Genomic DNA, 27,451 nt, shown 5'->3' on the forward strand with positions numbered 1-27,451 from the left:
AGTCCTGCATGGCTTGAAAGACATGGTGGGTGAAGGAGAGATCCCATGTGCATGCATGGCCAGGGCAGAGCTTTGCTCTGCTCGTTCAACACTACCAATTCTAGATAGTATGTCAGTGTTAACCATCTCCATGTGTCTGTCCCTCTGGCCGTATGGGAAAAGGCTGTATCACAGCTGTGTCTCTAGAAACTCTTGTTACTCCAAAATCTTTGTAATTTGCTTGGAAACTGTTATGAAAGCTCTCATGTCTTTGCCCAGTCGCTTCACAGTTAAAATGTCGCTCTAGACAGGACAGCTGCCTTTGTATACGCCTTTAGAAAAGCAACTGCCAGCTTTAACGCTGACTTGGGTACCAGCATCATCCAAGTCACAGCCAAACTTAGAAACTTCCTCTCTTCTTCTTTGCGTGTTGCTAATAGATGTATGTACTACTACATTCACTCCCTAAGATGAATGACTATGCCTTCATACTCCCCACTACAAAAACCCATCCTACTACCATCACATAAAATATACCTCATCTGAACTCTACTGCTTTTGGTATGTCCTTGCACAGATATTACCCACGGTGACAGCCTATGAAAGCTTTTAAAGGTCTTCAAACTTATGAGCTTCTACACCTCTTTCCAGGACTTTACCACCTTATTCCTGGAAATTGTAACACTGACCTGAGAAATGGCTGCTGAAACATGCTGTACACTCTGCAAGTTCTCGCAGTCATCATGGCCATAATTTTCCAGAGAAGGCATGATAAGATCTGGCAGAATTATTTTGAAATATCTGATATTAAATAAATGTGCTGTTTTAGAGGAGGAGAGTGTGGAGAAGAACTGAGAAAGATAGTAACTGTAGAGATACATCATTGAAGTTCCCCTTACCTTTTGTATTTATTCCCTGGAAAGCAACCGGTAAGAACGTAAGTCCCCCTGTTTCATCAACGTATGGAAAATACGCGATGAATTCCCTGTTGTTAGACACTCTAGTGTAAATGCTCAGCCTTTTGTGCTTGGGGGATGTAGCAGAGAAACATTCACACTATTGTGAGTGTCTGTATGCCTAAGTTGTCTGTGCAGTATCTGAAAAATGTATACTAGAAGTTCTTCAATGAATAACAGTGCAATAAGGATTTTGTGAAACAAAATTAATAAAAACCTATTTAAGGGACTCCCAAATTGTATGGAGATGCTGGTAGCTTTATCTGTCTCTCTTACTGTGCTCAATCCAACGCTGCACCTTTTTAGAAATGTTTAACTTACAATCAGGTAATGCCACCACCCCATGAAAAGCCCATTAACAAAACACAAGTACTAAATAATCAACCTTTAATATGATACAGCTGAAGATGATAACAGATTGTATCAGTTAGGTTTAACACTAACAAGCAAATGTCAATCCAGAAAATCACTTCAGTAGCTGCAGGGGTAAGTGTTATAATTTGTCAGTTTAACTGAGATGCCTAATGTTTTCTGTAAATCAACTCATTCTGGTAAAAAAAAAAAAAGTCTGCATCTTTTTTGTTAGTACAGCCTAAATGCTAGACAGGTTTTTATTCATTTAAAATATGCTCCCTTCTCTATGGTTTCTGAAAGGCTCATCACAATCTTAATATTCTTATTTGCCAGTTTTAATGGTTTCATTTTGAAGCAAACCATGAAAAGAACCAAATGCACATCAACACAAATACTCATTATGTCTTTCTCATACTTTCTCAGAAAAATATCTACACTGGCATGTTTGCGCATATATCAAGATGCAATAGTTTACAGACTGTTCCCCTGTTCTAAAATCAAACCTGAGTCCTGTTGTTTAATCAACATGAGTGTCAAAACGTAATAACTTCAATTTATTTAGTTTATGTATTTGTCAATGATGTTTAATAATATATAAAGGATGCTCTTCAAATAGTAGCTCAACAGTCATATTTTGACACTGTGGAAGTGTACTGAAAAGCCTCCTCTGCAGTCAGTATGACGGTATTTCCACCATGCATCAAGTATTTGCTATATGGGAACCATCAGCACCAGATGGTGTGGAAAATAAAGACTTTTCCCAGGTTTGTTTAAAAAAAAAAAAAAAGGTAAGAAAAAAGGCACTAAGCATTTATTCCATGTATGTTCTGAAACCCAGTATTATCATCGGGGCTAAAAATGCTTTCTGAATCACAACAGACGTGAATAACTGAGCTTCATTATGGTTGTGTGCATTAAGGCTAGCTATTGACAACACACCAATCCTAACACTTCAGCCATATCACTTCATGACAATAAAAGGAAACAAATGAGATGCACAGCCCAGCATGCCTGAGGTGGGGTTACTCAATACATTCACTTGTCCTTCAGCTATGAAAATAGTAGTATAATCTTGCAACCAATCCCATATAATCATCTTGTCAAAGATATATTTTAGTAGTAAAAATGAAATCGCTCGTGCTAGGTTGATTCCCATTACCATGGTAAATCTGGCCTGTTTAGAAGCAGTGATGGTAGTATTCTACCAACAAGCTTAGGTTGTTGCTATTTTTGAGCTTTTTTCACACACACACACCCTTTTTTTTTTTTTTTTTTTTAATATAACCATGATCACATGGTGATTGGATAAACAAGCTGACAAGTTACTAGCCTGATCATTTTTGTGGACAGTCGCAACCTGGAAAGGAAGTGCCCTCATTTGGATCAGCTGCATTGAAAACTAAAGAGAAGAGCCATGAATCTTCTGCTGAATAGCCTACCTTGCCTTATTGAACTCATTCTGCCACAGAAAACCTTATTTGCTGTCCACTCAAAAAAATAACTCTCAGAAAGACAGTGAAATTAAGTACTGTGAAAAGCCAGTAACCTTTCTGTTACCCCAGTTACCCCAAGAAACAAAGCTGCACATATTCACTGTATCCCTTATAGACTATGCTAGGGTAATTAATTAGCATGCATATAAAATGTCAAAGGAAAATGAGAAATTTTCAAAATGCATGAACAAAACATTCTTCTGAAGAAATCATTATGTGTCTTAATTCTTCTCAAGCAAGGAACATGCCTTTTCATTTTCCCTGAGTGAAAAAATTCAGCAGCAACAGGAAAATACATACAGCTCTTGAAGAATGATTGCCAATTGCATTCAATCACTGACATGATAAAGAGGCTGCTGGTAGAAGATGGTTAATAAAGAAACCCAAAATAAGCATCTAGCAACTAATGCAAGAAACAGAATGTCTCTGCTATGATGCAGTGACACAAAGCAGGTAGAGTACTGAAATGACGGAGAGCCCTTCTTCATCCACAGAAGTGCATTGGGTAACTCGGTGATCCCTGGTTAAGTCAACCAGAGTCAATGCTGGCACCAGAGCACATTATAAACCTCATGCAAGTCAGCAAAACCAAGACAGGTTGCAGGCCGAGATGAACTGGCTCTCTTGACAACAGGGCTGGCTCAGCCTCGGCTTGTCAGAAAAGATGCCCAGTGTGTGCTCATTGCTGTGCTGACTGGCACTGGTCTCTTGTCCGATCAGCACGGCAATCCACCTTCACCATCTACAACTCAGCTGCTTTTTCTGTACAAGTTGCAAATCTGGAATCAGCTTATGGCTGCAGTCGAAGAGAGGTCAGTTACAAGGAGGTGGCTAAGATGCAAGAAAAACCACGTCATTGCTGTTTCTCTGAAACACACGATATCATACCATGCTTTACTTCACGCTCCCCTACACTGATATCATCAGGAAAATACCTGCCATATAATTGCCTTAAAAGTGTCAGCTGAATATGGGCATATACTATAATTATTTAGGTCATGTGAGCAGATAGAGGCTTGCACTAACAAGGTCTTAGGATTCCACTAAAGAAAAACTAGATGTTAAGTTTACCAAGCTGTTTGATATTTGTTAGCATTGGGAGGAAAAAAAAAAAAGTTTTACTGAAAATGCATTTACATTTGGGCTGCTGAAGAGGAATAGAGCTTCCCTACAAGTACCTTACTGCAGGGGGTATTATACCGGGATTCTGCAGGAGAGCTGTATGTTTGCAAGAATTTCACTTTTCTGCAGCAGTCAGTAGATTTTTATTAGAAGTTAAGATTTTGGTTTCATTCTTTTTCCAGCATTTATAGGGAGTATGCTTGCAGGGAGACCACATCGTGGATAAATGGGTTCTCTAACAGTCTTGTAAAAAAATATAGCAAGCAATACTCAGACTCTCTGGGAAGTAAACTGCTTCAGAGCTGTGCTGTTTACTGTGCTATGTGATGGAGCTTTTCTGTCCATCAGGGTACTTCTAATGCCCGTGTGGAACATTAAGGCTTCAAGCTGAGCATAATAGGAGAAACAGCAGAAAGATACCACCACAACACTGAAAGGCAAAAGATCTCACTAGTCTGGCAATTAGCATTCTCATATGCTAAGAGAAAGTATATACAATGCAAATGCAAGTGAGAGGTATACTTACACAGGTAGTTTCGCAATTATAAAATCTACCTATGAGAGTGTATATGCAACGTTTGCGTAAATTACACAGCCATTTAGGCACGTGTATGCAGCTGTTCATGAGCTCAAGTACATCATTCTTCTTAAAACACACTATATACCATATCCAGAACTGCTGTTCCAGAAACAAGGGTTGTACAGAGAAACATTAATTGAAAGAGGTTTCAAAGTGTACATAAGCTCTTTAACGCAGAGTATTTCATCTTCTACTTATCCATACATAGCAAGCAAGTTTGTTTTTTTTTTTTTTTTAGGGTGGCAACATAATACAGCAGAAGTAATTTGAAACAAAGTGTAAAGCACTAATCAACTGTGAAATCTCCCATCATACACTGAATTGAACAGCAATGGAATATTGGCTTCATTGTAGTTACAATTCCAACAAGGTTAAACATTTATTCTACCCACTGACTTAAATAAAAATGCCTTGTTCTCTACTGAAGCAATGTGTAAGGAATCAATCTTACCTTCCTGAAGTGCCTTGCTAATGCTGCAAGAGATAAGAAACAAACAACCCCCCCACACACACACACGCTCTGAATTCCACTTGAAACTGGTAGTTTTTCTATAAAAATGTGGTCCAATGCAATGATGCCTAACCTTTACTGACACTATCCCAGGCCCTCCTTGACACGCAGTGCCCCCCTAAGCACTGAGGGAAGCCTAAGCATCCAGAGATCTGCTGTTCAGCAATAGGAATAAAGTAACCATCCTCGACCTCGCAGAGCCCAGTTCCCTATGGAAATGCATCTTGCAATTGATTGCAAACTCTAATTGAGGGCTCGCCTGAAATTGAGATATTCTCAACATGCCTCTCCTTGCTGGAGTCCCTGATGTCTACTAATGCATCTGCCACTACAGGCTGGGCAGGGGGAGAAGGGGGAGAATTTGCTATGAGAGGCTCTTTCTTCTCCTTGCTGACAGAATCTTTGCGCAGACAGTGGGAGCCAGGGAAGCGCACTGAAGTGCAGCAGGTTGGGGTGGAGGAAGATGAGGAGAGGGAGGGAGCACAGGACCTCTTGCTCCAAGATGGGGTCCAGGGTTTTGGGGAGGAGGGCTGAATCTGGCCGATACAATATCAGGGCTGTTGGCTTCGCTGGAGCTCTCGGTATTTTGACTAGAATAGGCAACACATTGTGACAGGAGTTACAAGTACAAGGACTTGGGGACGCGTATATGAGGGATGTGAGGGAAGACAAGCTACCACAGCAAAATGAACGGAGATGACAGTATAAGAAGTCTGAGAAACTTCAGAGGAATAAAACATACATAGGCAATGGCCAAAAATACAGTGTCACATAAAGAAAACAGCCAGCGTTGCCAGCCCAGCTCTATCCTTTAAATCACTTCCACCACATTCAATTGCTCTGACAGATGCAACCCAAGGACCTAGCTGGATTATCTAAAACCAACAGAGTACTTGGTGAAGGCCATACGCGTACAAGAACAAACAAAATAATCTGACATTATTTCTACTGAAGCACTGTTCTTATCTCCTCTCTAAGCGAAAACAAAGATTTCCTAAGAGGACATAAAGAAAATGAGCTGAAACTACATATACTCACTCCTTGTGGGGAAAAAAAAAGGGAAACAAAGATGTTCTTTTATCTTTTTCCCCAAAAGACATATGGAAAAAAGTTATAGGGCAGGTTGGGTGAAAAAGCAAGATACAGCATGAGGCATATTTAATCTACTTAGTTTATTCTTTTTAACAAATACATTATTGATTCTTGGTTTGTGTATGTTATTCACACTGTGGATTTTTTTTTTCATTCTTGCCTCAGGCAGCGATAAGCCATGCTAAAGGGTCACACAGACCAGCAGCTATTGTATTCAGGAAATCTACAACAGCTCAAAACTGAAATATTTCCAGATAATCTGGAGTTCAAAAATGCCAGTACATTTTGGAGGAACAGAGAGGGGGTTGCATTTTATTTTTGATGCTTAATGGCTTCAGTTCTTCACTGTACAGTAGGGCACTCCATACTACTTCAACACCCACCAAGTGAATGCTGCTAAAACAAGTGCTTGTGCAGGATGTTTGACTTGACACATCATTGCACTATCTCAACATTTTATGCATTAATTTTTTTAAGAGGAAGCATTTTTTCCTCCTTGCCTAGATGCTGCTTCATTTCTGTATAAGTCATTTGCCTGGCAAGAGGTAAGCTCCATCTGAAAATACATATCCTTCTTTTTATGCAGCAAGGGTCACAGTGCGCCTTATTTGATTTTATGCTACTGTATGTATCAGCAACCAGCCAATCTACTCTAGATTCATAACTTCATTTCAGGCTGTATTGCAGCAACTTTGTGAACAAAAATTACATGAAAGCCACCAGCAGCTATTCAAACTTCCTCCCAATGCTGAACTGAAAACTTTTTTTGCTTGTTCTGTTACCTGAGATCACAGCAACATACACAAAAGGGGAAACGTGATTAGAAAGAGTTTTAGGGATTGGATTAATGGGAAAACTGGTTCAAAGCAAGGATAAGGAAAACTTGAAATTTAAAACTCTGATTTCGGCAAACGTGACTGGTTGCAACTGTGCATCTCACTTCCGACGCTCTTAGCAAGTCCTCATGTGCTAAAGAGTATAGAACAAACAATTAATGGGTAAAATACAAAAATATCATAATCTCTTGGAAAACCTTGACTCTTCTTCCACCTTCTTTCTGGTTTTAAGGACTCATTCACTTGCATGCTAATTATATCCACCTGCATTAGCACCCCCTTATTGCAACACTTCTCTTGACTGACAATCAGCCCCTAGCATCAGTTGCCTTTTAAACCCAACAACACTAGTTGATCAACAAAATATCCCAGATTTCATCAGGTTCTTCAGTGTATCAAAAGATCACATCATTAATTGTCAAACAGCTATTTTTTAAAAATATGATTTCTGCTAATATCTCTAATTTGCGTTTCACTCACAATTACGCATTTACTGAGTCCTGCATACTTCAATCAAAAAGAAAATTAAATAACTAGTTAATGGCACTTCCAATCCCACAAATTCAAATCCAGTTTGGTCTTGATATGAACTTTCGGTCTTATTAACACTTGTTTTAAATAGCATTTTCAGCATGTATTCTGACAAGTTGTCAGTGTGATTTTTTTTTTTTTTTTTTTTAAATTATACAAACGTGTTCTGCTTTAGCAGGTAATGGAAATTCCTGATGTTTAGAAATGTTTAACAAACATCAACATTTCTGATTAGACCATTGGTAAATCTGGCTTTAAAGTAAAGAGATTTCATTTTGCGAGAGGCCATTCTTCAGGGGAAAAAACCCCAAACAAACATGTTTTCCATGTCATTTTGAACAATACTCGGATTGATACAGGAGAAAGCCAATGCAAATTACAATCACTGTAGTCAGAAGCAACGCCCATATTTGAAAAGGAGCCTATGCTACGGTTGGTTAGATCAAGCAGTGAAGGATATGGAAGACTAAGAAATTTCTTTTGTCCAACAACCCAGTACAAATAAGAAGCTGATCTGGACAATTTAAATGTAGATTTCTTACCACCTGTCAGACAAGTGAGATTTAAAGACCTCCACTTAAAAAACTAGGAATCTCCAACCTGAGTCTTTAAGTGAAAATTGACCTCCCACCTCAATTTCCTTGTAAATGTGGCCATGTGCAGCAAAAGGGGTGGTTTATTCCAGCACTTTATTAAATTTAGCTTGTGTGTACGCTCAGCACGAGATGACCCATGCTATGCCTGGGGAAAATGACACTTTTGAGGCAGATCTCCACACTCCACGTCGCAGCCAAACACGACTAATCCTCTTGGAAACACAACATCCCAGGTAGATTAGCGGCAGGCGTACAGAAGAGCATTTAAACTTATTGGACGGAAAAATGTCATTGATTATTAAGCAATGAAGCAAACTAGGGGAAATAAGGGATCTTTAATTAGGGAAAATTTAAAAAGAAGGTGGGTCAGTTCAAAAGAGCTTTTTACATAATCGAAACCGAATGTGTTAAGAGTCAAGCTTACAGAGCAGCTTTAGCTAGTGTGATTTCCATTAATTTTATCAGATCAAAGGGTCCTCTCTATATATACAATTACATTCGAGATAGCTTGCATTAACACGACAGCTGCACATCTCCAGATTTTGAAAAATACTACTGCAATATTGAGTTGGGCCAGGATTATTTCAGCAAATTATCTAGTCTTCCTCACATCTCTGGGGACAGAAACCAGTAAAACACACCCCAAAACTGCATGGAGGAGGGAAAATTATCACTGTATGGGACAAAACCTAGAGAAGTCAGGGCAATTCAGGCAGATTTATAGAGGTTTTACCTCAGCTCTTCTCACAGGAGGGGGAAAAGAGCCTCTCCCAGCTCTATGCCTTAAAACTGAAAAAGGCATTTCACAAACTCTCCTCCTCCCACTGCAGCGATCACAGACAAGATAGCAAAGAACGTGTCTAAATTAAAATAAAACTCCATAATATTTCCTGGTCTCTGGCTAACCTTTTGCTCTTGTATTGTGTGCAGGCGTCGAGGCGCTGACAGCAGCGGGGCTGCGGGGCCCCTGTGAGGAGAATCCAGGGCTGTCCCGTGCGGGGTGCAGCCGGTTCCAGCCGGCTCCAGCAGCCCTACCATAGGGCACAGCCCAGACCCTCCACAAAGTCAGCGGCGCCTCAGGAGAAGCCGGTTTAAGAAAGGGACAAAACAGCGTCCGGCAGTGAGGGAAAAAAAAAAAATAAATGCGAGAAACAGCTCCGCAAGCTCCTCTTGCAGGAAGGGGTGGAGGATTTGGGGGTGAGGGGGTGACGTTGAGCCTGGGAAAGAAGGGGTGCAGGGAAGGCCTTTGTCTCTCACTATCCCAACCTATTTTTAACTGGCAATAAATTAAATTAATTTTCCCCAAGTCAAGCCTGTTTTGCCCATGATGGTACTTGGCAAGTGATCTCCCTGTCTTTATCTCGATCCACAAGCTTTTTAATCTTATTTTCCCCCTTGTCCTGCTGAGGAGGAGGAGTGAGAGAGTGGCTGGGTGGGCATCTGGCAGCCAAGGTCAAGCCACCACACTACCACAGACTTCTCTGTCATAAAATTTTCTAACTATTCTATTTTTCTTTAACCAAAACGCACAATTTGAAAGCCTCCAAAATGAAGTCACAATAACATGCAGAAAAACTATAAATAAGACAGAGAATGGAAAATTAAGGCACAAGAGTACTTATGCTGGTGAGACCAGCGTAAGAATTTGTTCAAAGTATTTTTGTGGGGGTGGGGGAGCAATTCTAGTTAGACTTTTCTGGTTAGATTTACAAAACTAACAGACTGTCATTCTACAAGAAACAAGGTTGATTTTCATAAAGCAATTGCTAACGGACGGACCTCCACAGCAAAGCAAGAAAACTCACAGTACTGATGAGTCAAAACCAATGAGGTCAATACCTATGCTTATTTGAATTATACATATTTATAGATGAGCTTTGCAAAATAATCTCGTGCAGCTTGATGCTTATGCAAATAAAAGCTCCGGAACTTACAGTAACTACCTGGAGCCAGGAGAAGAATAACGGACTGAAAGTTTGTAGGGTTATGCCACTGAAAGTCTGAACATTACTACTTAAAATTATTTCAAAAAGCAAACAAAGGTGCAGTCGCTATCTAAAATAGTTAAGAATAAATAAAAATAAATTACACTAACCACTGTAACAGATACTACTCAAGCCATGTTAAAACCACCATATGGCCAGCACTCAGTATAACTTAAAAGTATCCTAGGAATAGAGGAAAAAAAAGTGGCGGACATCCGAACAAGAGAAGGAACTCCAAAATTCAGAACGGTCAAAGAAGGAGGATTTGTATTCCTTAAAAAATAGGACATTACAATTAAACCTCTTAGACACAAAAGAATTTGAACAAACAGAAAGACTAATTGCTGCAAGGTATCTGAGTTCATGCAAACACCAAAAGAAGGGAAATGAACTCAAATTAAGAAACCCCCTCTGCAACAGGAATTTGGGAAGAATTTCTCTATACAGATTGAAAGAGCAAGAAGGGGAAAAAAAAATGCTAAGGATAGCAGTCAGACTAGCTTATGCAAACAGTTTCAAAACTAGTTAGAACACTATTTGAAGAAAAAGCTAGTGTGCAATAATAGTGCTAAGTCAAAGGAGGAAATGATGCATGTGTGAGCTTCTGGGACATTTCTTGTGCTGAAATTTTAATATGGAACTTGTTTCCTATCAGTTCCTATCAGATTCCACATATACCTTTCTCATGTTCTGTGTATGTAAGAGTGGGATAATACCACTTTCAGGTACACACTGAAAATAACGTGATTCAAAAGGATTGAGGTACTTCTGAAAATTCAGTAAAGAAATGAAAAAAGCCCACACACTAGTTTCAACAAAGCAAGTTCAGAGAGTGGCAAGATATCACCTGCTAAATCCAGTTTTAACAAGTGAAGATGCTACTGCCTCAAGAAGTTCATCTCTGTCCCCCAGGAGTTACTCCACGCTCAGACCTGCTGGCTGAAATGTTTGTGCGAACATCCTTTGCTTTTGTCCAAACCAAGTGGGATGGGTTAGCTTCCATGTAGGGTTTTTTTTCCAGCCACGCTCCTTGGGACTGAAACAGATGAGCAAGCAGTCACGCAAGCAGGCGGACTGACAGACCTGAGGAGGCTGTGACTCCTGGCATGGGGCAGCTGAGGGAACCGGCGGAGTGAGCCATTGGAGGCCAGGCACCCCCACAGCAGGTGGAACTGGGGTAGCTAAATAGCGCTTAGATAAGATTGCATGGCTGTTTTGTTGGTGGTGGCTTTGCTTTTTTTTTTTTAAAGCAAAGTATCTTTTAAATAACTGCATCCAATGCCTATTAATGTGATGATACTGTCTTAAGTGCTGAAAATTATAGACAGATAATTCAGGATTGGATTGAAGCACGTGATTACCTCCTAGTGTTTACTAAGTGGATATTTAGATTTGTTGTGAAGGAACAGGAAGAGAGTTTCATTATCAGTTCTGACATTTTAGGGGAAGAGAGGAGCCTTATAATTTAGGGATCCACAGACATTAGCAGGCAGTGGCAAAAACAAGCAATAAATACAGAGTAACCTAAATAGCAGGGATCATACATTAAAAGTTACAAAATTAAGACTACAGATGAAGTTAAGGCAGAACCATTTTGTTTAGTAAGTAGAAAACCAGTGAAATATGTTGACAGTAAGAGTCATAAAAACAAATAATAAAAATAAGTAGATTAAAAAAAATTGTGGAGGTAAGAGAAAACTTAAGACACCAAGAATGATAAAATGTGGAGCCAAGGCTGAAATATAATCAGTGCAAATATCAAGGTGACCTCTTCCTAGCTGGAAGCTTTGATACTGTGAAACTTCAATAATTTGTGAAAATCGGTCTATTAAGTAAACATAATTCATTATCCAATGTAATTTTTTTAAAAGTAGATAATTTCTGGAAATCATATGTAATTTAAACATAATAAATGTTTATGAACTGCAATTCTATGTTTTATTAGCATAAGTGCTGATGGAGAAACATTTCTATCTATTCCTTTTCAGAAAGTGTTCAGCATAGTTAAGGTCAGCATAAATGCCAAGTAATCAACATGGGAAACTGAGAAGAAGGTCAACCCCTAGGAAAAGAAATCTTGAAAACATGAAATGAGCTAAGGAAGGATTTGGAATTTAATTCTTCACCATCAAATCCATGAAATTCCACAACTAGAACACCACTTACTGCCCTTGGTGAGACAATTTTGAATATGCTGGCATTATTAAAGAAATTCAATAGTAGAGCAGTTAAATATTTCCATGCCACTTGTGCACAGTTTTGAAAAACATCAACTGAAAATATACATGGGGAGTTGATAAAACCTTGTGTATGCACATAAATTAAACAGCTAGAGATTCTTGTACATTCAGTTTGTCAGTTGTACATTCCCCACTTCTTGGTTGCCAAGCATGCTAAATACAATCGCTGCTTCTGATTACCTATATTCAATGAAATGGTGAAAACTCATTAATCAGGCCACACAATAGCAAGACTGGTATAAGGTTCCACAACCTGAAATCCTCATTAGGAATGACACGGAAGCATTGCCAATATGCACCCTCATTATCTGCATCATGGCTGACAGCTTCAATTAGAAGGGAGCTTTGAATCTCACATCTTCTTTTGTGAAGAGCCTACTATATACATCAGTAAACTATTGCTTTACTGAAAACTAGTAAATTATAACTTATGAAGTTGACAGCAAAATAAAATAGAAGATTCCTAGAGCACTGACCAGCATGGTCAGCACATAAGTAGCATCACTGTTTTCTTCTATATGGAATTTAGTACTGTGGAAAATGCAGCAACTTTTCCTTTCTTTCTCACTTTGGGAACGAGGCTTTATTTTTCTAAAAGGGATAAAAATCATCTTCTCTTAATTAAGCAATGCCTGTTTAGCAACTGAATTGTTCTTTTCTCTCATTCCTAAAGCCAGAAAAAAAACCCAAACAGAAGACTACAATCAGCTAGCAAATATAGCTCAAAATGTTGTTGGCCTTACAGCAGTAATGTTCCTAATGGCACTCGGCAAAAAAAAAAAAAAAAAAAAAAAAAAGAACATTCTGGACTCATAATGGTCTGCTATATTGTGTTTATTAGCTACAACAAAAAGAATGGTTAAAAACCTATCAGTGGCATAATGTTTAGCACCTATTATGGACACAAGTATAACCACCTTACAGTAATTAAAGGCATAAGAAAATGATTAATGTTCTGAGGCCATAAAACTGCATCAGTTGAAAAGCTATTATGATTGCACTGTCTACAGCTCACAGCCTACACTGGGCAATTTACGCTGATATGCATTCTGCATAAAACTGATACTCATTTTTCCAACATTGGATAATGAACTCGTACATAAAGCTTAAACTACGCACCACACACTGGTCACCGCTGGAACAGTCGATTTACTCTTATCCTAAGGATGCAACTATTTTTTTTTTTTTAAATATTAGGTTCTAGATCTTCCTATTCTCTATTTTTCTCATCAGAATACCCAACAGTTCACACTGTCATCTTCTCCATTTTAGAAATCCACTTCTGGTCATAAGAACTGAGAAACAGGAAAACGGATACAGAAAACATGCTACCTGGCTGCCAGCTGGAACAATGTGCTGACATTTACACCGGCTCTTATTTAGCTGAGGGATGTCTGAACCAGGCCCTGCCCAGGCAGGGTCAGCATAACATTATTCACATTGAACAGTACCTTGCTCAGCAAGCGGCCTGTAAGTGCTACTCAATTTGACTAAGCAAACCAGAATTTGGTTTTTGACAGAACAAGTCACAATGTGTGATGAAAGATGGTATTTTCCATATGGGATACTTCCAACGCCTTGAAAGTGAAAGTTTAATGTTCTTATTCCAGAGAGAAATGAAAATAGAAGGGGACAGAAAGTCTTCCACTGCCACAGCATCACATACAGTAAATTATTACCCTATAAATGGTATTATACATTATTTCTGTTAAAGGGTTCTTTCAAACGTCACAGAGAGAAGGGAAAGAGGGGAAAAAAGTGATATGCTGCATTGTCCAAAACTAAATTGGAAAATGATAGATACAGTTTATCATCTAGTAATATATAGGAAAACAAGCACTCCACTCTCTCGTATATAAGTAACATATTGAAAGGAATAAAAAGAGACACACAAACCATTTACAAATGAGACTTTGAAGTAATGTTCTTTCCAAGGGGCTAGATACTCTTTCAAGAAAAAGTAAGATAACAAAGTCTTCTCTGTCCGAAATAAACATTATAAGAAAGGTCCAGTACATTGGACCAGATTTCTCCTCTGCTGAAGTCAATGAAGTTAGAGTCAAAGCAAATAGGGTCAATTACAAAAAGCTAGATCTATTCCTCTAAATGCAATAGAATATTTCATAGCTAGTGCAAACCACTATAGCTTCTCTGAAACCAAGGTATATTGACTTACTCCGGTTTGAATTTAGATCTGTTTCCATTTTAGTTACCAGATGAAAACCTAAAATCATAGCCTTAGATAGTATAAAGAACATTATTATGAGTTGGTCGGTTAAAATAGGGTCTCATATTCCAAATATAACCCTAGAAGCCACACACATGCTGCACCATTCCAAGAAGTACATAAGAAGAAAGGTAACTAAAACATCTACCAAAAGATCTCAACTTTTTTCCATAGCTGACAGAGTAAATTAGTTCTTCATGCGGCTGTTTTTTCCTTTCCATCTAGAACCACCCTAGGTCCTATTCCCTGGGACAATTTCACAGACTAGTTATCGTCGCTTAGACCTCCTAGCAATAATTGTTGCTGTGACAGGCTTCTTGTGCAGTAGCCATAACACATCCACCCAAACCAAGGAGCCATTTCGGTTTCTGTGGTGCCAGACAAAATCAAAATCACTCCTCACAACATAATTTAGGTTGCACTCTCTCCAGGGATCTTGTAAGCCACCACACAGTGACTCGTCCTCCTCAGGACTAATCCAGGTGATCCCCATCCCGCAGCAGTGATCGATGAGGTGCCAGGTGGCACTCAATAACCTTTATCACACCCGCCAAACCCTAGCACCAAGAGTGAACAGTTTGTTTATGGGTGGTGCTGGTGACAGGCACACCAAACAAGTCCCCTCGTTCAGTCTAACGGGGTGAATTGAAAGATTAGTCTGTCACGCCAGCATGAGGCCTCATTTTTCTTCTGTGCTACATAGGTCGCCCCCTTCCCGCAGCCTGTATTTGATTGTGATTAATTTGTCAAGGCTGGCTATAGCATGGAAATGAAGAAATGGATTGCCAATTACAGTTAGTCTTCTCACAGAATACCCCTCAAACCGGTGCTATTCTGCAGTAGTGACAGCTCCGAAATAAACTGAATGCAGCTCTATTGAGCAGAAACCTCACCCAAAGCGTATTTTAAAGCAGAAGGTGACTTCCCCCCCCGCCTCTAACCAGCTCTTCAGTAAATGGTTGACTTCTATCCTGCCTGCCTGGCAGGTACACAAAAAGGCAATCCACATTTATTTTCGTAGTCACCTTGTTAAGGCGTACTGAACTTCTGACTTAACACTCTTCAACAAGGTGCACGTTTGTTTCTGAACGTCTCACCCTGAGTAAGCCTGAAGGGGAATTTAATATGTATACCATTACTGCTAAGTAAACAAAACCAGCAACAATTCTGCTCTGTATAGAAGCTCTTAAAAGCATTCAAACTTTCTCCTGAACAGTATTCACAGAAAGGTAAATTTTGACTCTTGCTGCGTTTCCTCTGCAGTAAACCTCATGTTCTCACAAGCTGTTTAGTGTTTCATTGATACAGACAACTAGCTTAAGTCGAATAACCAGATTCTGATAGATTAATGAAATAGGAAACAATTCCACACGACCTGATTTTTTATTAATAATTATTAATATGGAATTTGAGAAATAATGTCTCAATCCCAACAATGCATGCATGCAACTCATTTTATGCACTGACACAACCACCAGCAAATTACTCAAGTTGCATAAATTCAAAGCACGGATACAAATCTAACTTTCTATTCCCTTAGAAATTCAGTTTTAAAAAAAAACCCTTTCCCTCAAGAAAATTCAGACTACTGTAATACATGTTTTCTTCCATTGTTGTAATTCACTGTATTTTATACTATTGTCTTGGGTATCATCTTCAGACAGAAGAAAGGTGAATGTGTTTCTAACAGTCAGAGGCACACAATGGCTTTAAACACGTTCTGAAGACAAAAAGGTACAACTCTTTTCCAGGCCCCAAGGTGGTCTTCCATTAACAACACCACCACCAAGATCTGCAGTGTGCAGAACTGCAGAATATGTCTCATAAACAGGATCCTGGCTTAGAAACAGGATTAGTCATTCATTACACTGAACCATCCGACTTTGCTATTCTTCTTCTGCCTCAGCAGCAGTTGCCCTTTCCAATGATATATGGTAGCATTGCTATCTAACAAAGATGCAGAAAAAAGGACAACACAGTGAATGACCCTTGGAGGCAGAGACACCTTTAAATTGCCTTTTAGGGACTTCGATGAGACTCAGAATAGCAAGCCTAGTCTGTTGATCTTTTCTTTCGTTTCGGGAGAAAGAGAAAGTATGTGCCCTAACAGCAATACATTTTTACCTTTCACAGGCTACCTAAAAGCACCAATATTCTCACATACTTCTTCCACGCTTCTTGAAATGACCTTCAGACACCGAACATATGAAAGAGATGATCTTGGTAACGTAAATTTATGTATATTGTGACTTTCTGTATTTGTACTGGAGTAGTATTTAGGGTCTCCAACACTGACTAGGCCCATTTAGATAGGTATTGCATAAATACACAGTAAGAGACTATGTCTGCTACGGAGAACAAAAAAATAGGACAAATAAGGGGCAGGTCCACAATATTCTGTGGCCAGACCTATCACTGTGTACTAGAAATAAGGAAAGAATGAGAGAGCGTGCTGTTTTCCTAAGGCATTTACTGTCTAATGCAATCACGGAAGTTCAAAAAGATACAGTTAATACCTTTGTGGTAAAACTAATTGATATACGTCACACCACAAATGTTATTCCTAGTCAACTTCAGTGTCTCAGGGCTTTTAAAAGCTACTTAAGCACACAAGAGCACAGACCAGTATGACTCTTCTGTTCTCATAGAATAAGTTTTAAGCTGTGAGTGGGATTCAATATTAACTGAATACACTTAACAGCTTTCATTTGTAAGCGTCAGATAAAACAATTGTACAGTATTAAAATGATTGTGGGTGACGATCTAGGACCAAAAATCTTACCCTAGGCACTTTTTTAGATCTTTTTCTAGCTGCTAAAGTATAGAGAATTTGTGTTGTATGACTAAGATTACCGTGCCACAGCGCACGGGTAAATGACATCGCTGCTAATACGACACACATCAGCTCTAGTGCAAGTTTTCAAACCCAGGAGTAGTTTCACAGCTGTCAAGATGACACCTATTCTTCTTTAACTAGATTAATTTTATATTAAGTTCCTCCTTTCAAGGAAGCTCAGTTGCATCGTGAAATTTGACTGAAACCATTAAACTAGCTGTCTGTCCTTTTACAATGTGTTTAAAACTCAGACTAACATACTTCACCTACAACATTTTCTGTAGAAAGGGGGAAGGCATGAAAAAGATGTTCTTATAATTACTAAGTTGTCACACTACATTTAATCATCAATATCGTTAAAAGACACCCACAAGAACACAATGTTCTCCTTTTGCAAATAAAACCTGCTTTGCTATAGCACCTGATGAGATCTCACCAAGGAATCTGAAGTAATGGTGTGATTCCCCGATATCAGTGAAAACATCTAAGCAGCTTGGAATCACAGAAAAACCTAGGTTGGAAGGGCCATGGCACCTCTGGAGGTCATCTGGCCCGACCTTCTGCTCAAAGCAGGAACAATTTCAAACTTGAATAAGGTTAGTCACGGCCTCAGAGAACATCTTTGTCTTTGCTTCTGAATGCTGACTTCTCCAGATGAAAAATAAATGTAGAGAAGTAGTCATGAATAGCAGTATACACACTTAACTCGTTGATTTAATCATCTGATTTAATTATCTGAATAGGTATCCAAAAGATTATACTAGTTGATAGTAGCCTCTTGACTCGTCAAGACAGTAATTTTTAAGTGATCTTGGGCCAGTTCATTCCTTTATATACATTTAAAGCTAAATAAAGTGAAACTGCATATTTTGAACTTGGGCATCCTTCTGCTGCTGGATTCTTCCGCGATGCTGTGGTATGTTCTACCCATGCCAAAGCAAACAGTGGAATTCACTAACAGATTGGGCTCCAAGTTTAGTTTTAGAGACATGCTCTTTTCTGGGGGGAAGGGACAAGATTACATCAAAGCAAAATTTTGGATAGCGATAATTGGGCCTTTTACCAAGAAGTAATTTATACTTCGTGTATCATATAAATTTAGTGTCTCCAGGACAAGGTCCATATATCTTTATTTTCTTTCTTAAATTAATTTCTTAACAAATTAGCTTCAAAGAACTTTAGCTTTTCCTGATTGTAAAGCCATAGAACAAACACATAAGATTATCTTGTTGACATCAGCCAGGAAAATTTAGAAAAGGGAATTAAGTGATGCTGTTGGTATATAACAATACAGAGTTTTAACTTTCATCATGGTAATTGAGACATTTTTAATTCTTAGAGTGGAAAACCACAAATACCAAAACAAACTTTATATCTGACCAGCTGAAGCCCTGTTTGTGATATCAGCAATATGTTTTCTGAATACCAGAGATCTTTTCCAACTCTTATGCTTTGCAGAATAGTTTGCCTGGGGAAAAAAAAAAATAATACAAAAAGTGAAAGGAAAAAGGGGAAAAGCACCCAAAGTGCAATGTGTTTTTGATGCCTTTGGAGATGTTACTGGCTTTTCTTCAACAGTCTGCAGGTATCTATATAGCTCATTGCAAAAGCAGCTAGACGTGAGCCATGTTAGGAGCTTCAAGATGTAAGCCACTATGAAATAAGAGCAAGAGAGCACACAAACAATTGTTTCTTGCAGAGTAGAACCAAGACAGTGAGGTTAGAGAGTGTGGGCAGAAGTTGCAAGATTGAAGGGAGCAATTAATATATGCAAATACAAACTCAGAGCAGTGAGCCTAACAAAGGAGCCAAGCTTTCCAGACTTTAAAAAAGCCTGACGTTCTTCATGCTTCTGCCGATTTTAAAAGAAAGAAGTAACTACATAGACTCTCTATCTCTTCCTAAAAAGAAAAGGGAAAAGACAAAAAGCGAGGCCATGAGGCAACTGAGTATTCAGTGTTCAACAGTCTAAGCTTTCGAAGAGAAATTTTTAAGGACAGTCACTAAACACCATTTTAATGAAGGACAGGATTTGTACTCTAGTATTCAGGGGAAATGCTGTAAGTTTGACCAGTCAGCAAGAACTTCAGAATAGATAAAATTCTAGATAGCCTAACTACAATATCCATAAAATGCCAATTTCCACTGAAAAAGAGAGCTTATTAAGTCTCTGTCTGGAGCCAAGTTTGAACTTCTCCTTGCTAAATGTGTCATATGAATGTTAATTTTAGACTGTTGAGAGCTCATTGATTTACACTTTCCAATAATAATTTTTTTAGTATTTAAAATACAGGAAGAGACCAATTAGTATCATGGATGCTACACTGTCTGAAATAAGAACACTGTTAAATAATGCATGCAACAAATTTTTATACAAGTAGTAATTAGATTTCTAGGATTACTTGAATATTATAATAGTAATTTCATAGCTGTTACTATTACTAATTTTAGTAATAATCTCAATTAACTGGTGATCAGTCCCAAAAGAAGCATCAAAAAATGAGTTATCACATATCTTCATTTTCTCTAAAATATTACATTACAAATTACATTACATTACAAATTATGGAGTAAATAACAAAATGCAATTAACTTCCCAATGAGTTACAAAAAATGACTGTTAAATCCACACAGTAGTGTCAAAAAAGTTGATGCAGCCTGAGTTGAGGGATGAGGAGCTGCTGATCGGGTTAAAAAATTGGCTTAGTTAAGAGACAATCTTCTTAATGGGAACTTTCCTTATGTGACCTACCGGATTTTATTTTCTCCCCCCCCCCCCCCCCGAATTTATATGATAATATCTGTTTTCCTAGGTCACCATAATTGACATCACAATATTCAAATGCTGATGATCACGTACAGCATCAGGCCGTTGTGATGGTTGCAGGGACTCAAAGCACCAGACTGCAGATAAATACAAGCCTGCTTCATGGTTACTTATTATACATTTGCGTATAGTGGGTCTGAAAAATTTGCAGCTAACTCCTTCCTTGGAAAGATGACAGCGCAACCCTTATTAGAATTGCTCGTTAAAGAAATATGTATCTTAGGAATGAAACGCCAACAGAAAATGAGAAGAAACAGATGGGAAAGATGGAAATAGATTGCCTCAACCTTTAGCCCTGTGTCAGGAATTTATTCTGCCTTTGAAAACATTTGGTTTAGTCTTCTGACTCAGATTTTCAGAGGGCTTTTATAATCCTTCAGTAGCGCACCTGTCAGTTAATCCCTTGTTATAATCTATCTTGGATCACCTCACGGGGGGAAGAGCTGATGGATACGCTCCCAGCCCTCTGCGGATTGGCAGGATGAATCGTTCTTTGGATACTGAGGAGGACGCACTGGAGGTCGGGACAGCTGTGACACGAGCTGGCACTAGACCAAGGGACCTCTCTCCCCAGATAAAGACAAAGCAGAGCAGAGGATCTGCGATACCTCCCTTGCATCCTGCCTTGAGAATGTATTATATGCTTCTATTTTCTATACACACTGCATACTTTACTCTCTTTTTTTTTTTCCTTTCCTTGCTTTCTAAGCTTGCTTTTCTGACCCTCCTTTAGCAACACATAATAAATTTAACCTTGCAATGTTTTGCCATGAGCAGGCCAAAAGCTACAAGTAAGCATATGTGGCCTGATTCTAAAAGAAACAAGTCTTACTCCAATGTAATAAAGGTGTTTAAAATGTGGTGAACCTGTGCGTTTCCACTGCCTAAATCACTGCAGACATTCTGCATTTCCATGGCTTTTGGTCTTTTTCTTTCCCTTTCTCTCTCTCTCTGTGTTTTTAAAAGAAATGCAAATATACATTCACAACAAAACCTAAGAGCTGCCATTATTTTTTCTCAGAAAGGATAGATGATATCATTGTAGCAAAAGTCAAGCTAAGGTAAAATATACAGCTACACTGATGTAGAGACAAAAAGAAATACTAACCAGAGACTTCTCTTAAAGTTTTATCTTTCCCCTCCCTTTCCTTTTTTTTTTTCCCCTCCCTTAAGTTTAAAATAACGTTTAAATACTTGCTCATGTTGCCAGAGAGCAGCTTGTGTTGCATAAGTATCTAGGAACAGAAGCCAAACCCTGTAGTACTGTAAAATAACAGTAAGAAGGTAACAAATAGGTGTGCACAGACCGTAATATCTTCAACTCCTTCCATGTCTAGTCCACCCCATAATTATCTCTCAACAGAGTATTGTGACAAACGTGAAAATTCCTGTCTTCTGATATCCATCTGCAGAGCCTTGTTTTAATTTTGCAGCTCATAAGGTTTGTAGCACCGTATCAGACATCCTTGTTCACTTTGCAGCCTGCAAACACCAGAATTTGTGGATAGCTTCCGAAAGACATGATAATGAGGTGCTCTTCCACAAAATCAACTGAAGAAAGTAGCTTTTTTTTTCCTCCCCTCCTTCTGGCAGTACCTCAGACATAACAAGATGGTAATTATGGGGAAAGTGGATGTGTAAATGGTGATTCACTGTATATAAGGTGAAAATCTGACACACTACAGCCTAAAATAACACTTTTTACCCTCTGACCTACAGATTTGTCTGTAGATTTGTTTTTATCACTTTTCAATTTTTTTTTAAACAGATAGTAGAATTGCTTTGAAAAAGGGAAAAGAGACAAAATGTAGGAAAATCCCTAAAAATCTAGCTGGCCTATAGAAGAGCCATGATAAGGTTAAGATTGCACTCTCGCTCATGCTTCAGTATTATTCAACAGCTACTGAGGATCTGCCGCCTGATCCTGCAGTACCTCCCCAATGATATGGGAGTGACACAGGTCCTCTGTACTCCTCCTGAAGCAGTTTTGTTTATGAAGCTTCATGCTCTTGATATAAAGGAAAGCATTTATTGCAACAGAAGAGAGTAACCCAGGGATCCATGGGGATATGAGTCTTCACAACCTTTGCTTTCTTAGACTGATTATCAATTTATAAGCACATTAGAGGGGACAGGAATCTCTTAGGAAAAGATAACACCTCTTTTTTTTCCAAAGTGCCTGTGGGTAGAGCCTTACTTGTTTTGCAGCCCTTACAAACATTCAGCATTGGTTGCTTTCTACTTCATTTTTTAAAGATTTAATCCCTCATTTGACACTATCAGACTCCTAAAATAAAGATCCCTCATGAGTGAATTTGTTGCCAGCGCTCTTTAAATAGGAGCACATTAAAATCAAAGTTTTGACTCTTGGCACAGTGCCTTAATGGCAAATAGCCTTCTTGGGGCTTTAACTCATTCAAGCTGGAACATCCACAGTGCTATGGGTGGAGATGGAGCGTCAGGAAAGCGTTTGGGGAGGAAAGGCAGACCTTTCCTCTATCCAACACCCTTCTCATGAAAAGCAATCTGCCCTTAGCCAAAACCCTCAGAAAGAGGCTAGCTTGCTTGCTTGTTTCCTCCCAGTTTCCTTTTTATGGGAGAAAAGGAGTGCTCTGCAGTGATGCAAACAGGAAAGGATTGCTCTCCAGAGAAGCGTGACCACTCTCTCCTAATAACAATAATAGAAAAGGCAAGCAATCTAAGCATTTAGAAGAATTTGGAGCAGAACACAATCCAGATTCTTAAACTGGATACACTCAGTTGATCTCTTGCAAATTTGTCCACTTCCATTTGGAGGTGAAACTCAACATGAGATTCAACAAGGCCAAGTGCCGGGTCCTGCACTTGGGCCACAACAACCCCATGCAGCGCTACAGGCTTGGGGAAGAGTGGCTGGAAAGCTGCCCAGCAGAGAAGGACCTGGGGGTGTTGGTCGACAGCCGGCTGAACATGAGCCGGCAGTGTGCCCAGGCGGCCAAGAAGGCCAATGGCATCCTGGCCTGTATCAGAAATAGTGTGGCCAGCAGGAGCAGGGAAGTGATCGTGCCCCTGTACTCGGCCCTGGTGAGGCCGCACCTCAAATACTGTGTTCAGTTTTGGGCCCCTCACTACAGGAAGGATGTCGAGGTGTTAGAGCGTGTCCAGAGAAGGGCAACGAGGCTGGTGAGGGGTCTGGAGAACAAGTCTTATGAGGAGCGGCTGAGGGAACTGGGACTGTTTAGCCTGGAGAAAAGGAGGCTGAGGGGAGACCTCATCGCTCTCTACAACTCCCTGAAAGGAGGCTGTAGCGAGGTGGGTGTCGGTCTCTTCTCCCAAGTAACAAGCGATAGGACAAGAGGAAACGGCCTCAAGTTGCGCCAGGGGAGGTTTAGATTGGACGTGAGGAAAAATGTCTTTACTGAAAGAGTGGTGAAACATTGGACCAGGCTGCCCAGGGCAGTGGTTGAGTCCCCATCCCTGGAGGTATTTAAAAGATGAGTAGATGAGGCGCTTAGAGACATGGTTTAGTGGGCATGGTGGTGTTGGGTTGACGGTTGGACTCGATGATCCTAGAGGTCTCTTCCAACCTTAATGATTCTATGATTCTATGATTCAGTTCTCAGCCAAGGATTTCTGAAGGGATAGCATTTGTTCGTATGGATCTGAGGTGAGAACTCAAGGCTGTGTGTTCCTTCAATAATATTTTATTGGGATAGTCCAGTGTTAACTGCACAATACATAAAGCAATACTAATCGGCTAGGCCACCAAGAATGAAGTTGATCCACTTGCTTGTCTAGACACTGACTTTATCTAAAGGAATGTGCATGTATAGAGGGGAAAAGCTCAACAAAACCAGAAAGATGAAAGCATAGCTTTGCAGGGTTTGGGTGTACTTTACACCTCAAACACATCACGCAGCATAATTTTAGCACTGCAACTGCTATCAAACATTCTTGAAAATATTGACACCTGAAGCCTGACGCGGGGTTGCCTGTTTAATTACTGTTCTCAGGCTGAGAGTCTGGAAAGAAGGTATTTTTTTCATTGAGGAATAGAAAGTATTTATTGAAATGTAAACAGTAAAATCAATTAGAGATTGTATTCCCAAAACAAACAAACCAGCCTCAGAAAAACAGAGTATTTTAGCAGATATGTGTCTTAACTCATTTCCAAAGGTGAAAACAGCAAACAAATACTGAAAAAGCATCTGCCACACTATATAATGTTTCAGTAATGCCACAGCTTTCCAGTTAAAATCAATGCAGGCTTCAAGAAAAGCATCCGTTACCTCAGGAAAAGAAAACTCAAGATTCCTACCAGAGATCCTTTCCAACTTTCTTTACTGACTTCAGGGAACCATATTCCTCACCTGTTGAGACCTTTTCTATTAACTAGGACAATTCTAAAATAAAATGAACTATTATTATTTGTATGTTCCTCTTACTAGTTATTTCCATATATTTACACCATGTCTTGCCTGTTTTTGTAAACTAATAACAAGAATGCATCTATGTTAAAGATCAAGATTTAAGCCAAGAGTCAAGAACTAAAATGCGGAGCTCCCTGAAAGTTCAAGAGGGGGACCTGAACTGAGGACCGAGGCAGAGCTTTATCTGAAACCAGATTCATATTCAGTGACTTCTAGAGTTTGTGGAAATGGCATCTGCATGTTCTTCTGCAATAATGAAAGTGCAGTTCAAGTAGAAAAGGATACAGCACCCAAAGTAATTTAGATTCTGCCTTCTGAAGCCTAATTCAGATTTACAATCATCAAACAATCAATTTTAAATAAGAGGCCCTTGAAAAAGAAGAAACAACCCTAAATATTCCTGTCACTTTTTTCCCCTGCATCTGCAGTATCTGATTAGTCAAAACTCAAATTAATTTATCTAAATATTACTATAAATTATTTTCACGCAGCAGCAGCTATGTCATACTATGGTGGTACGTGATGACTGCATTTTTTTATTTATTGCTGCTTAGCGTGTTTATCTAGAACCCTTGAATTGTACAAGTAATCCAACCTACTCTCATTTGTATGCATTTACTGAAACTGAATGAAAGAAAAATCAGCCTACGTTATTTTTAAATGAAAAAATTTTTGTCCCCTTGTAAATTTGCATGTCCTCTCAAATTTCTCCATATTTTTTTCCAAATAGCTTGTCTTTTTCCTCCTTCAAATATCATGCCCACTTCTTCCACAATGTCAACCAAAAAGCAGCTGACTATTAGTAATGGATTGCCTTAAGATTACAACAAAGCAAGTGATGAACTTTTATAATAACCCTTTCCCTCCAGTTCTTCAGGCGGAGGGAGTTGTTTTAATTTGCATGTAAATTAATAAACTAAAAATGTGGAAGCACAACTCAAGGGAGCTAAGACAATTTCATGTTATCCTAGCAAGTTTGCTCGAGGAAGACATAGGTTTTCCCCAGTCTTGGGCACTGAGGAGTCTTGCTTGCCTGCCTTCCGGATGGAAGATTTTGCCAAAACCCTATTTTTCCCCGTTGAAGCCACAGCGGTGTGTTTAAGAGTTACCAGAGCTGCAGAAGTGTAATTACAGTTGTGGGCCTCGACTCGCAGGCTAAGGGTTCTGCTAAGGGCTGCACAACAGTATCCCACTTATCAACACACTAGTATTCAGTCACAGTCAAAGGCTTTGGGTCTCTGTTATTTAACACAGTATAAATAGATTCGCAAGCCAAAATGACTGACGAGACATCTGATAAGAAATATCGCTGTTCAAAATAGTAATAATAGGAAAAACTGAGTAAGCAATAAGCGACATCTAAGGTCTTACTTACCATAAATTCCTGTTGAAATACAGGGAAATGCCTGTAAAACAAATGAAAGAAAAAAAAAAAAATCAGTGGGATTTCTTTTTGCTGAACTTTTATCAAAACCAAGGGTATTTTTAAATGCCTGTTTTTCAACACCCAGAGATTACACATTGTAGCCTTCACTGTTATGGCATTCAATTCACAGGCATTTTCATGTCATTATATGAAACATATTCCATACGTTTTCCTTTCTGCCATGTTAATAAAGCTGCATTCTTTTTCTCATCTTGAGCTATGAGCAACATTTGAACCCAGAATCATTATTAAAACTGCCTTTGAGCTAAAAATTAACGCCATAAGCTAGTACGGTAGGAAAAAAAAGTAATATTCTCTGGGTAGAATTAGACAATGTTTCTTCAGTAGTAAAATAAGCTTGGCCAGCTTAAACCCTGCCCTGCCCTCCCCTGTCTCTTTGCCATGCCCTTGGTCACTATAACCTCCTCTTTTGTTTCAGAGCTTTTAATTTTTAACCTCGGTTCTTTCAGACACAGGGTTTGCAGTGACCCAACACACCTGTACTGCTACAAGTCAAAGGCTTGCAAAGTGGTGCAGGGAGGGGAACTAGAAGGTGCTGGGTGAAAAGAAAGGGTACATTTTTGGGTCAGCTAGGACACCAAAGAAAATGCATTATGCAACAAAAGATGGTTGCATACACTGTGCCAGCAAGAACGACAATTTACGTTTCTCCTAGCTGTACGTGTTGTCTCGAGATTGGCATTTCCGTGAGCCAGAGTCAGTTTTCCACCAGGAGGAACCAAAGCTGTACATGGTTTCACAAGAGAGACAATTTTCTTTGTGTGCAGTTGATATGTGATATCACCTTTGCCTCTCACCTCTGGACTGACAGCGAACACAGCTCAAAGGTACAAGAGCACCTGGGACCAAAGTCTCAAATATCCACCCTCAGGCTCCCTCCAGATCCCCCGGCGATGAGTCATCATACAAAAGAAAGGAATTCTTCTTTCCTTAATCACACAGGAAAACATTATTCAAAGCTAATGCTTGCTTTATATTTAACCAGGGAATTAATTAGGGAATGGCGATTAAGAAAGGAGAGGTCTAATGGAAAGAATACATCCTCCCCTCCTCTCTGAAAATACTTCAGTAAAATAAAGTGGGGGAGAATTATAGTCTCATTCCTTCTCACAACCACTACAACTTACATCCTGAAAAATACTTAGCTTTGTAGTTTGTACCCAATAAATCACAATGAATCAGCTCTTTAAGGAAATGAGGAATGGAGTAGAAAAAAAAAAAACACCAAAAAACCCACACACAGTTACAGAGCTCAGGCTGAGGTGGCAACAGATGCTCCAGCAGTGAGAGGCAGGCATAAAGGATGATTTTGTCCAGTTTAGCAACAGATTTTAAAAATTCACCACTGTTGAAGTTTCACATGTTAAGAGATAATTGCTCCTAACAACAATAACAAGCGTTTTGTTTTCAGTTTTTTCCACAAGTCAAGT

At 39.2% G+C, this 27,451-nt stretch overlaps 1 protein-coding gene across 5 annotated transcripts in view; it reads right to left on the bottom strand.

Annotated features, from left to right (window-relative positions):
• Positions 1-27,451, bottom strand: part of MACROD2 (mono-ADP ribosylhydrolase 2) — a 913,271-nt gene that overhangs the window by 276,661 nt on the left and 609,159 nt on the right. For all 5 annotated transcript variants that reach the window (XM_076335066.1, XM_076335065.1, XM_076335063.1 and 2 more), the window contains one exon: positions 25,950-25,980. In XM_076335066.1, coding sequence (XP_076191181.1) covers positions 25,950-25,980 — 31 coding nt within the window. The remainder of the gene's footprint in view (positions 1-25,949; positions 25,981-27,451) is intronic.

This window comes from Aptenodytes patagonicus, chromosome 3 (assembly GCF_965638725.1).
Source record: "Aptenodytes patagonicus chromosome 3, bAptPat1.pri.cur, whole genome shotgun sequence".
In the NCBI taxonomy this organism is placed as follows: Eukaryota; Metazoa; Chordata; class Aves; order Sphenisciformes; family Spheniscidae; genus Aptenodytes; species Aptenodytes patagonicus.